The 14,085-nt window shown below is 38.7% G+C and overlaps 1 protein-coding gene across 4 annotated transcripts in view; it reads right to left on the bottom strand.

Annotated features, from left to right (window-relative positions):
• Positions 1-14,085, bottom strand: part of MET (MET proto-oncogene, receptor tyrosine kinase) — a 118,470-nt gene that overhangs the window by 20,414 nt on the left and 83,971 nt on the right. For 2 of the 4 annotated variants that reach the window (XM_024757796.1, XM_024757795.1), the window contains exons 11-15: positions 13,577-13,795; positions 6,465-6,611; positions 4,250-4,406; positions 3,912-4,052; positions 638-868 (exon numbers count right to left, since the gene is read on the bottom strand). In XM_024757796.1, the coding sequence (XP_024613564.1) occupies positions 638-868; positions 3,912-4,052; positions 4,250-4,406; positions 6,465-6,611; positions 13,577-13,795 (895 nt within the window). The remainder of the gene's footprint in view (positions 1-637; positions 869-3,911; positions 4,053-4,249; positions 4,407-6,464; positions 6,612-13,576; positions 13,796-14,085) is intronic. The other 2 variants (XM_024757798.1, XM_024757799.1) reach the window with 2 other exon arrangements.

Consider the following 14,085-nt stretch of genomic DNA (forward strand, 5'->3'; position numbering starts at 1 on the left):
AAGGGAAGAGTGGAGTTCATTTCCTGGCTTCCGGTTGGTTTCTTTTCCTGCTCAATATTTCCTCAAATACTGTACACGCTAGCTGTTATTGCTGCTCTGGCTGGCTTATTACAAATATTCATTCCTCTTTGTATAAAGAAATTGGAGTGCATTGTAGAGATGATGTATGTTGCTTCAGATCAAGGGAAGGCTATAAATTCCCTGTCTCCTGATGCTGTCCAGCAGTATACAAACTGCTATAAACCAGGACTTCACAGAGTTAGTCACTATTCTCAGGGTAGAGAAAGACTGGAAGGAGATAGGAGTAAAAATATTGGAACTTAACAGAATGATTTTTAGAAGGAAGTAAAAGGCACGTTTCAAGAAATTATAGTTGTCATTATGAAAAAGGTGAGGGAGGAATGTGATTTATTTCTAATACGTTTGGGAGATTATCAAGTTGTCTCCATGCACAGGGACAAATCCCCATGGATGTGATTTGCAGGGCTGTATGTCTGCAGAACAGAAATCAAGTGCACTTGTTATCACTGCTCTGTCAGTTGCTTTCACCATTGTCTAATTCCTAATCTGCAAAGGCAGAAGATAAAATGCTTACTGGAAAATCGTGTTTAACAAAAAGCTGAGTGGAAATACTTACCTCTTCCTATGACTTCATTGAAATGCACAATCAGGCTGCTTGGCCCAATCACTACATGCTGAACTGCCTGGACCAGCTCTGGATTTAGAGCACTGAGGTCAATGTGGACAGTATTTTGCAGTAATGGACTGGATATATCAGAGTCCCCACTAGTTAGGATGGGGGATAGGTCTGTCAGAGGATACTGCACTTGTCTGCAAGACCCATTCTGAGATGAGTTAGGAAACTGGTCTGCAAGATAAAGCAAAATTATTAGAAACAACAGTGAGACCTCACTTAGTGGGGACTGCAACAGGGGCAGCAAATTGAATTAATAACAAAACTAAAGTTTAAATTTAAATTTAAAGAAATGATGGTTGTATCATTGAATGAGGCTAGGAAAAACCCTTACAAAGGAACTGGTTTAATAAAATTGGGAAAAGATACAGGTATGCGTGTGTGTGTTTAAAAAAAATTTATTGATTCTCTTGTAAGAATATTAAGCAGTAACTTTGAAAGCTTGTTTTCCCTCTTCATTTCCTTAGACATTTCTCTTTTTATGTACAGCAAAAAGCCAAGCTTGAGATTTGTTTTTTAATATATTATATTCTTAAGAATGCAAAGCAGCAAAAATAGTAAGCAACTGCCTGGCTCCCACAAAAATCCAACCCAACTATAAGAAAATGAAAAAAGATGCCTTTTGAGAGACTAGTGTTTATTAATGGAATGAATTAGTATTGCTCAAAACCAATGTGGATTCCTGGTCAATGAAAAATATGTAAAGTGAAATATTATATATCTATATCTCTCTATATAAATATGCACCCATACACCCAAACGACTAGAAATATGCAATGGCTAAAATTTCAGAACTGAAAGTTTTTCACATTCGTGGTAAGTTCTCCATACTGTGGTGATGGCAGCAGATCTAGTGTTATCACTCTTTAGAGAAAGCAGATTAGAATTGGGTTAGTGTGCCATTCTCATTGTTTACTTGAGGACACTTGGAAAGGGATCAGATCAGCATTCCTTGTAAGTTGATCTTTATAACCAAAACGGTAAGAGCCTCAAGCAAGGTTCCCTTTTTCTAGGTGAAACTTTTCCATTTCAGGGGTAGGGAATTATGGGGCTGAGAATACATTTCTTAATGCCAGATAAGGCAAAAAAGCCACCAGTTGCTTTGCCCTTTCCAATGGGAATGCATACATGTCAAGGAGAGGGCATTATACTGGCAGCAACTGACTTGAAGACAAACTAGGCTGGGTATTGAAATGTATTAGTATATAACACAGGGAGAGGGCAGAGGCTTATGAGGGGGTCCCCATTAGCACCAAAAGAAAATATTGTTTGTTTGCAAAGGAGCAGGAAAATCAGAACTTAAGAGAGGGTCATTAAAAAGAAAGTTGATGGTACCCTAAGTATTCCTAAGCCCACTTAAACATGTTTAGTATCTGCCACATTGGAAGTTTGGTTAATACATCAATTTGGCCAGAGCAGTAAATTTCAACAGTGGTTCCAGAAAAGCTTTGGGACCACCTGTAGTTATAGTAATCACTAGCTGGAAATGAGACAGATGCAACCTTAAAAGAAGGATGTAGAACATCAGGGGAGTGCTTGAGATGTTGGATGGGTGAGGGAAGGAAGGAGCCTAGCTGGGTGTCTGTTCCTTTAATTCCAGAGTCAGGGTTTCCAAACCTTTCCTAGGGGATGGAAATGCGGATGAACCTCTCTAAATTCAGTTCCTTTGCCTTCACTTCTCAAACCTTTGCACCTAGAGATCAGGGTTCTAAATTTTCAGAGGTGCAGAGATGAAGGGAAATCCTTGATGAGGCACAGGAAAAAATCCTCTGGCATAGAAATTGTACTGACCTTTGGGCTAAGTTCAAACATGCACACAAGCCAATTTAAACCATCAGTGTGTGATTCTGGTCTGATACACAGAGAATTCTAGGTCTGCATGAAAGACTGATAAGGATGTTGTCCCCACCGCACACAGAGAGAGAAGCTCTGTAGGTGCCTCTTTATTAGGTGCTGGCTGTGCATTTCCTCATTATTCTCTCTGGATAACTTTCTTTTGCCTATTTTATTTTTCCATATCTCCAAGGAGTAGGTTCAATGTAGGAAAGAGGATGAAACTCAAGTTTCTTAGCAATGATGACAGAGGTCTGGTGAGTAATGAGGTTGAAGGAAGATTAAATATGCTTCTTTAAAAAAATTACTTGTGAATTTTAAAGATCTCAAATTAGAGCCATTAAATGTGAATATAAAATAATAAACAGATCTAAATTTCAAAACTATAAACTGGATTTGATTTGTCCATGTGGTTAAGGGCTTGGATTCTTAAAGGTAAAGGGAGTCATGTGGGAAAAGACAATATTAACAATGTCTATAGAACATCTTTATAGAACTAACATAAACTTGAAAAAGTAAGAGGCAGTAAGTGTTGAAAAAGTTAAAATGTTAAGTGACTCATTGCTCTTGTACTTGTTTTGATGAGCAACTTCTAAGTTTTGCAGTATCCTCAACTGTCTGTGACTCATTTTATTTATCCACTGGTAAATATTCAACCAGGAAAATGCTTGTACTTGACTCACGTCCTGTAACTTCTGAAGATAATGGAGCAGATACAATACAGACATTTTGCTTTTACCACGAGATTTTAAATAAAACAATGTGAAATGCTCTGGCTAATCTGACAATTATTAGGTCTAATGTTTTGCAAAACAGATGATGTTAACCCTCCCTTTTAAATAGCATAACTGAAGGTTTTTATTGGATAAGACTCAAAATATATTCAAGTCCTGGGATGCTGTGGGTAAAAGGCTGAGTACTAACAGTTCATTGAGAATCCTTCAAAGGAGGGCTAAAAGTATAATTTAAATGTTTGAGGATCAACCGGTAAAAAAATGTAGCTGTGCCAACTTCTACTTCAATAAATATACGTTTCCTATCTTAACTCTTCCTGGGTTGTTAAAGAGAGCTTCACAATTTTTTAGCATTGCACTCAGATGATAAACACCTTATCTTTGCTCAAATGATTTTAAAATGAACCTTTTTGTGAGAACAGAGCTTAAAGACTCTAAAAATCTCATACAACATGTAAATGAGTTCATTTTAAAATAAGAGCCGTGTAACTCTGTGTCAAATTAAATACTTCTTTGGCCAAAGAAGAGGTGAATACTTCTTTTATATTTTTATAAAAATATAAAGGCAAAACCAAAAATAAACAACAATGCCACACAACACACTGAGGTATACGTATAGGTATTTCTCTGAACAATAAACTGAAGTATACCTTCTGGAAAAGTAGCTCGGTAGTCTACAGATTCATTTGAAACCATTTCTGTAGTTGGGCTTACACTTCGGGCACTTACAAGCCTATCCAAATGAGGAGTGTGTACTCTTGCATCATAGCGAACTAATTCACTGCCCAGATCTTAAAACAGAAAGAGAGAAAGAGCTCATTAAAGACTTGGCTATCATGGATCCCAGTAGACTTTGACCCAGTGACCAGAACTCATGGGTTTTATGGATTGCATAAGACCGCACACATGAATCTATGACAATTTTAAACTGTAACGACTGTATTCTTAAGGCAACTCCTTTAAAACAAACAATAACCAAAAAATGCACCTTTAATTTGCTTTCTCCTTTTCAGCCACAGGAAAAGCCCAAGTAATAATAAGAGTATTATTGATATTGAGACAACACCAACAATCAGTCCTGTGAAATTCTGATCTGGTTGAACTATCACTTTTCCAAGGACGGTTGAAGAAATTGCATGCTTCCACTAAAAATGACAAATAAAAGTCAGAATTTAGCCATGATAGATACAAAATACACTACACAGTTGAATCACAGTCTCCCTGGGCTCAAAATACTACCTGGTTATTACCGTTCTAGAAGTAGCATAACTGCCTTCAGAGTATTAAGACACTCCTCAATTCTGTTTCAGTGTTCAAATAATTAGGGGCTACTAATCACTTAAGTACTTACATTACGCATAGCTGCTTGTACTTATAACTAGGTATTAGGGGGTAAAAAGATAAAAATCAGTCTCTGACCTTGAGGAACCGAAGTATGAAAGGGAGACAAACACAAAAATAAATGATTACAGTACGCTGTGGTATGTACTGTAGAAGTATGAACATATAGTAAGAAAAAGAGACGACAGGACATTAATTCTGTCCTGGAGGGTAGGGTAGAGGACACAGGAGACTCCCCATAAGTAGTAATCATATTATTATTATGATGGGATAATAAAGTCTCAGAATATTTTTATTTCAGTTTTGATACATAGAAGAAATCTTTGACGTTCCTTCCACCTCTAACATGGTATGATTTTTAGGATTTCTAGTCCTTTTAATTCCAAACTCTGATCTCATGATTCAGCCTTCTTTTTTTTTTTTTTAAATTAATTAATTAATTAATTTTAGGTATTTTTGGCTGTGTTGGGTCTTCGTTTCTGTGTGAGGGCTTTCTCTTGTTGTGGCCAGCGGGGGCTACTCTTCATCGCGGTGCGCGGGCCTCTCACTGTTGCGGCCTCTCGTTGCGGAGCACAGGCTCCAGACGCGCAGGCTCAGTAGTTGTGGCTCACGGGGCCAGTTGCTCTGCGGCATGTGGGATCTTCCCAGACCAGGGCTCGAACCCGTGTCCCCTGCATTGGCAGGCAGATTCTCAACCACTGTGCCACCAGGGAAGCCCCAGCCTTCTTTGACTTTTAAATTTTTTATACATTCCCATTTCATAACTTTTTGGAAAACTTCAGGAACCGTTTAAAAATCACACATTCTTGGATAAACAAAATGTGGTATATCTATACAGTGGAATATTATTCAGCCTTATGTGGTGTATCTATACAGTGGAATATTATTCAGCCTTAAAAAGGAATGAAGTTCTGACACGTGCTACAACATGGATCAACCTTGAAAACTTGCTAAGTAGAATAAGCCAGACACAAAAGGACAAATATTATATGATTTCACTTATACAAAATGTCTAGAGTAGGCAAATTCATAAAGACAGAAAGTAGATTAGAGGTTACCAGGGGCTGGGGAAGAGGAGGGATTGTGACAGTACTATTGAATGGTTCCAGAGGTTCTGTTCAGGGTGATGAAAAGGTTTTGGAATTCGACAGTGGTGACGGTTGCACAACACTGTGAATGTAATTAATGCCACTGAGTTGTACACTAAAAAATGATTAAAATGGCAAATTTTATATGTATTTTACCATAATTTAAGAAGTTAATAATGTAATATACCTAAAACCACTGAACTGTATACTTTAAATGTATAAACTGTATGGTATGTGAATTAATCTCAATAAAGCTGTTAAAAAAAAAGAATGAAAAAAAGATCACTCACTCCGGTTCCCAGTTATCTGATTTAGCTGTTTACATGAAAGAAGTTACTGTAAAATAGTTTAATTCTTATTTTACTTCATCCAGTGCATACATATTCTTTTACTTATGGGTCTCTGCATTTGAGATCACTGTAGCGGGCAGTAGTTTGTTGGCTCTGGCCTCTTGGAGTGGTGAGAGGTGGGGAAAGGGCCCTATTGAATGTGTCCTTATCCCTCCTGAGAATTACAGAAAATTTCAGCAAGAACGTGGCATGATGGAGAGGAGCGTGTCCAGCAAAGACTTTTGAGGTCTACCCTTTGAAGCTTGGGAAGGAGACAGTGCAACAAAAACCTCACTATTTCTAAAATAACAACTAAGAAGCAAGGCTGAGATGATGAGCTAAAGCCAACAGACAAATGAGTTTTAATGATTTATGTCAAGCCTGCAAGTGACATAATTACGCTGGCATCTTTATTTACATCATGAGAGGAAAGCAGGAATCCCACCTCTATATTTAGTTCGCTGTTCAATTTCAGCAGGTCATTGGGGACCGTACATAAAACGGCTTCAGAATGTGACTGTATATTCTCACAGCTCTTATTTCCAACTTTTAACACTTCACCTTTAACTGCTTCAGGGTCAATATCGTTTCCCTGGAAGAGAAAAAGAAAAAGGAGCTTGTTACCACTTCACAGTTTTGCAGGAATGCAAACAATTGTGAAGGAATATAAATATACTGCAAACACAGGCCATGTTGTTTACCAAGGCACATGATTTTCTGACACTCTTTTTTTTTTTTTGCGGTACGCAGGCCTCTCACTGTTGTGGCCTCTACCGTTGAGGAGCACAGGCTCCGGACTCGCAGGCTCAGCGGCCATGGCTCACGGGCCCAGCCGCTCTGCGGCAGGCGGGATCTTCCCAGACCGGGTCACGAACCCGCGTCTCTTGCAACGGCAGGCGGACTCTCAACCACTACGCCACCAGGGAAGCCCATGATTACATTATTTTGAACAATTATATAGTTACATGAAGGCTTTAAAAACATTGTTCAATTTGACATATTTAGTTAATTGAAGTCACCATTAGGTATTTAAAATATCACTGTTTTGTTGAAGAAACCAATAATTAGCCTTGGTAAAGAAGTGGCACAATTTCTCATATGAAGACTTAATGAGTATGGCTATTTATTTATTATTTTAAAATTTTATTTATTTTATTTTTATTATTTATTTTTTGGCGTTGGGTCTTCGTTGCTGCACGTGGGCTTTCTCTAGTTGTGGCAAGTGGGGCTCCTCTTTGTTGCGGTGGGCAGGCTTCTCACTGCGGTGGCTTCTCTTGTTGCAGAGCACGGGCTCTAGGCAAACGGTTTTCAGTAGTTGTGGCTCGCGGGTTCTAGAGCGCAGGCTCCGTACTTGTGGCGCACGGGCTTAGTTGCTCCACGGCATGTGGGATCTTCCCGAACCAGGGCTTGAACCTGCGTCCCCTGCATTGGCAGGCAGATTCTTAGCCACTGCACCACCAGGGAAGTCCAAGTATGGTTATTTATTAAAAAGTTATTTTGAGGAGAGAGAGATATCAAAACTTATTAGCATTTTTCTTAGGGACAAAGAGCAGCCAGTAACAAATACAGTACTGCTACTTTGTTTCCCACTTTGTTTTACATGACCTTTAACACTTGGCAAACTAGTTTTACATACATTGTCTCATATGGATCTCGATAGATTGCTAGGTCAAATATTATTCTCGGAAAAGAAGCTGGAAGAAAATACTTCTTTCTAACATGAATTTGGAGTTAAAAAAAATGGATATAGACAAACTCTATCCTTATGATATTTCTAGAGGCAGTATGTGTACTCCATTGAACCAGGTCAGCCCCACAGGGCAAGTCAACGTAGAAGCACATAAATCTAATAAGTCACCTTGGGGCTTCAAATGACAACTTGTTGGTTAGAACTGAGGAGGGCTAAGGCATTGGCTCACATACTGGAGGAAATTCAGGGAATGACAAAGGAAAGAGATTAAAGAGCTGGAGGGCTTGATTTATGAGGGAATGACTAAAATGTGTCTTGCTTGCTTAGATAATGATGAAGGCTGGGGGAAGGGATGAACATACTGCGTTTACATTTCCAATACTCCTTTTAGGCTCAGGGCTGCCTAGGATGTTGCATAAAAGCTTATCTAAAACAAAAACAGGTCACAAAGCTGAACAACGAAACCCCTTTTCATTTGTGCCTACTAAGAAAGGCATAATAATTAGTGACTTACATAAGAAATTAATATCAGCTTTATATGTATAGTGACTGTTTTATTTTTTTTTAATTTATCTTATTTATTTATTTTTGGCTGAGTCGGGTCTTTGTTGCTGCGCGAGGGCTTTCTCTAGTTGCAACGAGCGGGGGATACTCTTAGTTGCGGTGCACGTGCTTCTCATTGCGGTGGCTCCTCTTGTTGTGGAGCACGGGCTCTAGGCACGCAGGCTTTGGTAGTTGTGGCGCACAGGCTTTGTTGCTCCGCGGCATGTGGGATCCTCCCGGTCCAGGGCTCGAACCCATGTCCCCTGTCTTGACAGGCGGATTCCTAACCACTGCACCACCAGGGAAGCCCTGTACAGTGATTATTTAAAAAATTTACAATCCAAGATATCAAAAAACTGATACTGGAAGCCCACTACTATATAACAGAGGGGACCGAATCAGGAAAAAAAAAAGGTATAGGCTGGTTTTTGTCATTTAAAATAAACATAGCTTTATCGAGCTGTGGAAAAAAATGTTTATGTTTAGAAATTTTATTATTTACTTTTTATTATTTAATATTAGCTATTATTAAATAGTAGAACATATTTACAAAATTGGATTAGTTCTTCAGTCATTAAAACAGTAATGCATAGGTTTTTAAATAAAGCAAAATAAAAGGAGCTTTCTGGTCTTTAATCCTCTACACCCATAGAGCAATTTAGAGTTATAATTATCTCATTTTATCCTGCAAAGACACTTCCCTGAGGTAGGTATTATGGTCATTCCTGCTTTACACATTGAGAACTAAGGTTCAAGAAGGGACCTGGTCGTGAAGCAAATCAATTCCATTTAATACAAATCTACTTACCATCTACTACTGTGTGTTAGACAAAACTCTGTAATATAAAGATGAGTAAGAGTTTCTTCCCCTCACTATAATGTTTAAATGAATATATTTCTAAAGTGAAAAACTGTTACTCCTCTGTCATATCAGGATGTCCCTTGTCCATTTCCTCTGAACTCTGGCCAGGTATGACATGTTTCTATCTAGGACTCAGGCCTGGGAACACATGTCTGAGCTGGTTACAGAGCAGAGCCGATAAGAGTGGAAGTGGGTAGGATTTGAAAAATAGCATTATAACAGGCAGGGTCTTGCAAGTTTTCATGACTCCAGGGGGCCACAATGTTGAGTCTGGGAAAGTCAGTTAAGGCCATGGAGGGGATGGTAGCAGGACTCAGCCAGGCCACGGTCCAGGGAGGCTGGCAATAGAAAGTCAGTGAGGTGGGGTGGTGGTGGACGGACATTTACACTTTATCCAGAGGATATGAGCCCCCTCAGCTTGGGAACTAGGCCCAAGAAACATGACAGAAAGCTTCAAAACTAACTCCACAGGGCATTAACAGGCATTTGGGGAAAAAAGTTCCCAGGTCTTTTGAGGAAAGCTGAATGAACCAAAATTAAACTGGTTTCTTCATTGGCTACTTGGGGCACTGGGATACCACAGGTGCTGTCTATGTGCCCTGGAATATGGGTTTTTTTCCCCCACAGAATGCATATTAAAGTGTGTAGCACAGGGAAATACAGTTGACCCCTGAATAACGTGGGGGGTTAGGGGCACTGACCCCCGTGTAGTTGAAAATCCACGTGTAACTTCACAGTCAGCCCTCTGTATCTGAGGTTCTGTAACCACAGATTCAACCAACCATGGATCACGTAGGACTATAGTATGTATTTATTGAAAAAAATCCGCGTATAGTGGCCCTGTACAGTTCAAACCTGTGTTGTTCAAGGGTCAACTGTACTAGTTTATGAGCACCATCAATAAGAATAGGTCTTGACACTGGACCAAATGACCTCTAAGAAAACAGCCCTTCATTTCTACCCTGTCTGGAGACAGAACTGGCCTCACGGTGGTTGTGAATGGGTTTGAGCCTACAATTGCAGGTATCTTAGTCAGAAGTGGGAGGAAGACAAAACTCTAGCTGGCTCTGGGCAGCAGGTAGACTGAGTTAGCTCAGAACTACTCTCCCTTCTAGATCCTTCTGATGCCCAGAAACTGACACAGGCCTCTAGCTGAGCTCTCAACCTTTGCTCTTATGCTCCTAGTATCGTAGCCTGAGTCCCTGTTCCCTGACTTAGATGATCTTCCTGCTGCTTTTCCTGTTTTAGCCAACTTCTCCAAACTGGACTTCTGAAGTATCTCTATTACCATGTGTATCTATATGCTCCAGAATAAGATGAAGCCCCAGGGCAGTGTCAGGCAGTCCTAGTTCCAGCATTAAATACTGTGCTTCTCTAGTTTCCATAAAATATGATCATCAACAAAGAGTCATATAAGATAATTAGGAAAAAATTCAGGGTTTCTTTCAACAGAATTGAATTTTAGATATTTTTAGAGTTTAGAGCTATTTCACTTAAAGGATTGTATAGCTATCCATGTACCGTATGATAAAAAATTTCTTATTATGAAAGGTATTTTGGTATACATGAAATGAAAGTTAATATGAAAGCCTTTGTAATGTAGTGGAAAGAAGACCAAATTTGGAATCAAGAAATTTGAGTGTGAGCCCTAGTTATGCTGTTTGCTCCCTAGCTGACCCAAAACAAATTACCTAATCTTTCTAAACATCTGTTTACTTATCTACAAATGGGGATGATTATCACTGACCTCCCAACCTCACAAGTCCACATGAGTCTCAAATGAAACAACATATGTCAAAGTACTGTGTTAACTAAAATTCCACACAAATGTGAGCTGTTGTTGACATGAACACCGTACCTTAATGTGTACTCCTAAAGATATGTCTACTTCTTTTTTTTTCCATAAATTTGTTTATTTTTTACTTTTGGTGGCATTGGGTCTTCGTTGCTGTGCACAGGCTTTTCTCTAGTTGCGGTGAGAGGGGGCTACTCTTTGTGGGGTGCGTGGGCTCTCATTGCAGTGGCTTCTCTTGTTGTGGAGCATGGGCTCTAGGCGCAGGGGCTTCAGTAGTTGTGGCTCACGGGCTCTAGAGCACAGCCTCAGTAGTTGTGGTGCACAGGCTTAATTGCTCCGTGGAATGTGGGATCTTCCCGGACCAGGGCTCGAACCCGTGTCCTCTGCATTGGCAGGCAGGTTCTTAACCACTGCGCCACCAGGGAAGTCCCGAGATGTCTACTTCTGATGACCACTGTCCACAGCTAGTGCCTAAGCCTTGGATATAAACTACCTCCCACATTAATGGGGTTTCTGATTAGTCCTGAGGAATGACTGATCCCCGATCTCTATTATGTTCTCTTGATCCAAACTTGGCTGACCCTCTTGGCCATGGTGTAATCATTACACCAACTATTGACTAAGCCAATTCTCACAACTAGGGCTGGAAACTATCACAGTCTCTTTTTAGCCAAGGAATTCTTGTATGCATGGCTGCTTGAGGAGCACGAACTCTTCCTGGCAACAAGAAGCAAATCTCACTCTAAACACAATTCTCTCCATAGTGTTTTCACTGATGGAATGCAAACATACTTCACATTCATGTTTTGAATGGTAATTGAACAAGCACAACAAGAAATAAAATGACACCCTTTCTTTTGATAAAAAACAGTTCACTGCTTGTCCAGAAGAGGCTTTTTCTTTTCTTTTCTCTTGCTTTATGTTTTTTTGTTTCTGCCCTCAGAGAGGCAGAGGTTTTAATGTGATCAACTTTAGAAATTGATAAAGGGTTAAATTGCTGTCACACAAAGATTCTCTTATACTAAATTTCCTCTTACACATACATAAAATGGAATATGGGAGAAGACTGAATCATGACACCAAAATAGTCCCCCCAAACTATTCCTTTTTTCCCCAGATTGCCACTCTGTGACATGACAGGTGCTAGACCCTTGTTAGAGAAAAGAGTCATTCTGTATATAGGCAAGAAAAGAAAGTCTCTTGTTTCCAGAGGCCTTTTGGGCCAGGTTGGGAACAGCATTGAAAGGCTGAGGATTATGTCGAATCATACTTTTCTTGGTCCAACAATTTTGTAGGACATTGAATAATGGCTATGTAATTTACAGAAAAAGGAGTTTTCTCCTCCATATAAGACTGCTTGAAAGGGTAGATAAAGAACCATTCTTCTCTAATCCTTCCATCACAGATACAGGAACAGAAAAATAGAGTTTATCTGGGTGTAAAAATATTTGCAAATAAACCTTTGTTTTCATCAAGAAAAATCAAATGGAATCTTTCAAATGGCAAACACAGTAATTGTTGAAAGCAAAAGGTCACACTAGATTAATTTTATTGAAGAAAAAAGAAGTGATAAAAGCTCTTTCTCCCTTTCTAAAACTAATTAAAGAAGCAGATGAAAGAACTCTGCTATGGTAAACATGCTGTTCGTTGAAGCAGGCTTCCATTTAATTTCACGCTGGGCTTGCTTAATTATTGTACAAAACACAGTTGCGAGGTTAGTAAACTTGTATGAGTACGAACGTGTGCACGGGTTTGGCTGTAGATAAAATCTTGTTGAAAAAGCAGAAAAATTTTAGTAGAAACATATTCTTACTTTGATGGAGATGGTCTTTGGGAATTTATATTACATCTAAACAAGGACTATCGTATTACTTTGTGTTTGTTCATATTTGCATTCAGGCTATCTTTCAGGGGGAAAATCCTGCATGCCTAAAACATCATGTTGAAGCATAAATATTTTGTTGTTTCTAGAGACTGGGGCTACAGATAATTAAAGTTTTGATCATTTTGCCTCTTTTATTACTATTTGAAGTAAAAGTGACTGAAGCAACATAAAAGAGTTGTATTCTAGTCTTTGTTTTGCCACGATTTGATCACTTGTCAAACCACTTAACCTCTCTGGGTTTTAGTATTCTTTGTTTGCAACAGGCTGGGTTAGAAAAGATGCTTTGTTATTGTCCAATCAAATTATATTTAGAAGCTAATATATTTCTGAGGTAGAGGAAATACAGCTCCACTTATAAATCAGCTTAGAGATAACCACACCCAGATACAAAATTCCAAATTAGAAGGAAGTACAGAACTACAATTGATGAATTTACTTTCATGACTCTTACCTTTTATCTTATAATGAGCACATTTAAGTGTCCAGGGAAATATATAACGTTGGCAGAATGATACATCATAGGCAACTTTAATGGATTTGTGTCTCACATTTACTACTTTTTAATATATACACAAGAAAGAGTTTTAAAATACTTCATTAAAAAGCAGTTCGTGATTATACATACCTTTTAGTCTTATGTCAAAAAGATTTGTTTCTCAGAGCTTAGATATTTGCCGATGTAGTAGAAGATAATGACCAAGTACAACAATTTTATTCACATAGCTATGAAGTCAATTAGGTGCAAGTTGATGATTTGAGAGATGATTTTAAGTGTTTCTTACCTTAATTTCCAGTACATTTTTACTGCCTATTGAGATCATCACTGGCTTTTCAAAAGGCTTAAACACAGGATTATGTACATAAATGAGATCAAAGTATTTGGAATGGATCCCATCTAACATGAAAAAGGCTTTGGTTTTCAGGGGGAGTTGTAGGTTCAGCTGTTGTAGTGAAGGAGTTGTACAGCAGATTATCTCCGAATTAGAGCGATGCTGACATGCCTATAGTAAAACACAATTATCCACTGTAAACAGAACATAGCTTGACAACATCAACAGCAACTTTCACATTTCACTGTTTCAGACAATCAATTGAAAATGTACAATTTTGAAAAAAATCTCCATTTAACTTCCTAATGTTGAAGAACACATTTCTGGAAACATGACAGATGTGATTCTCTAAACAACACGGTCTTTTTTTTTTTTTTTTTAACATCTTTATTGGAGTATAATTGCTCTACAATGGTGAGTTAGTTTCTGCTTTATAACAAAGTGAATCAGCTATATGTATA

The sequence above is a fragment of the Neophocaena asiaeorientalis genome, unplaced genomic scaffold (genome assembly GCF_003031525.2).
Source record: "Neophocaena asiaeorientalis asiaeorientalis breed wild unplaced genomic scaffold, Neophocaena_asiaeorientalis_V1.1 scaffold116, whole genome shotgun sequence".
NCBI lineage: Eukaryota > Metazoa > Chordata > Mammalia > Artiodactyla > Phocoenidae > Neophocaena > Neophocaena asiaeorientalis.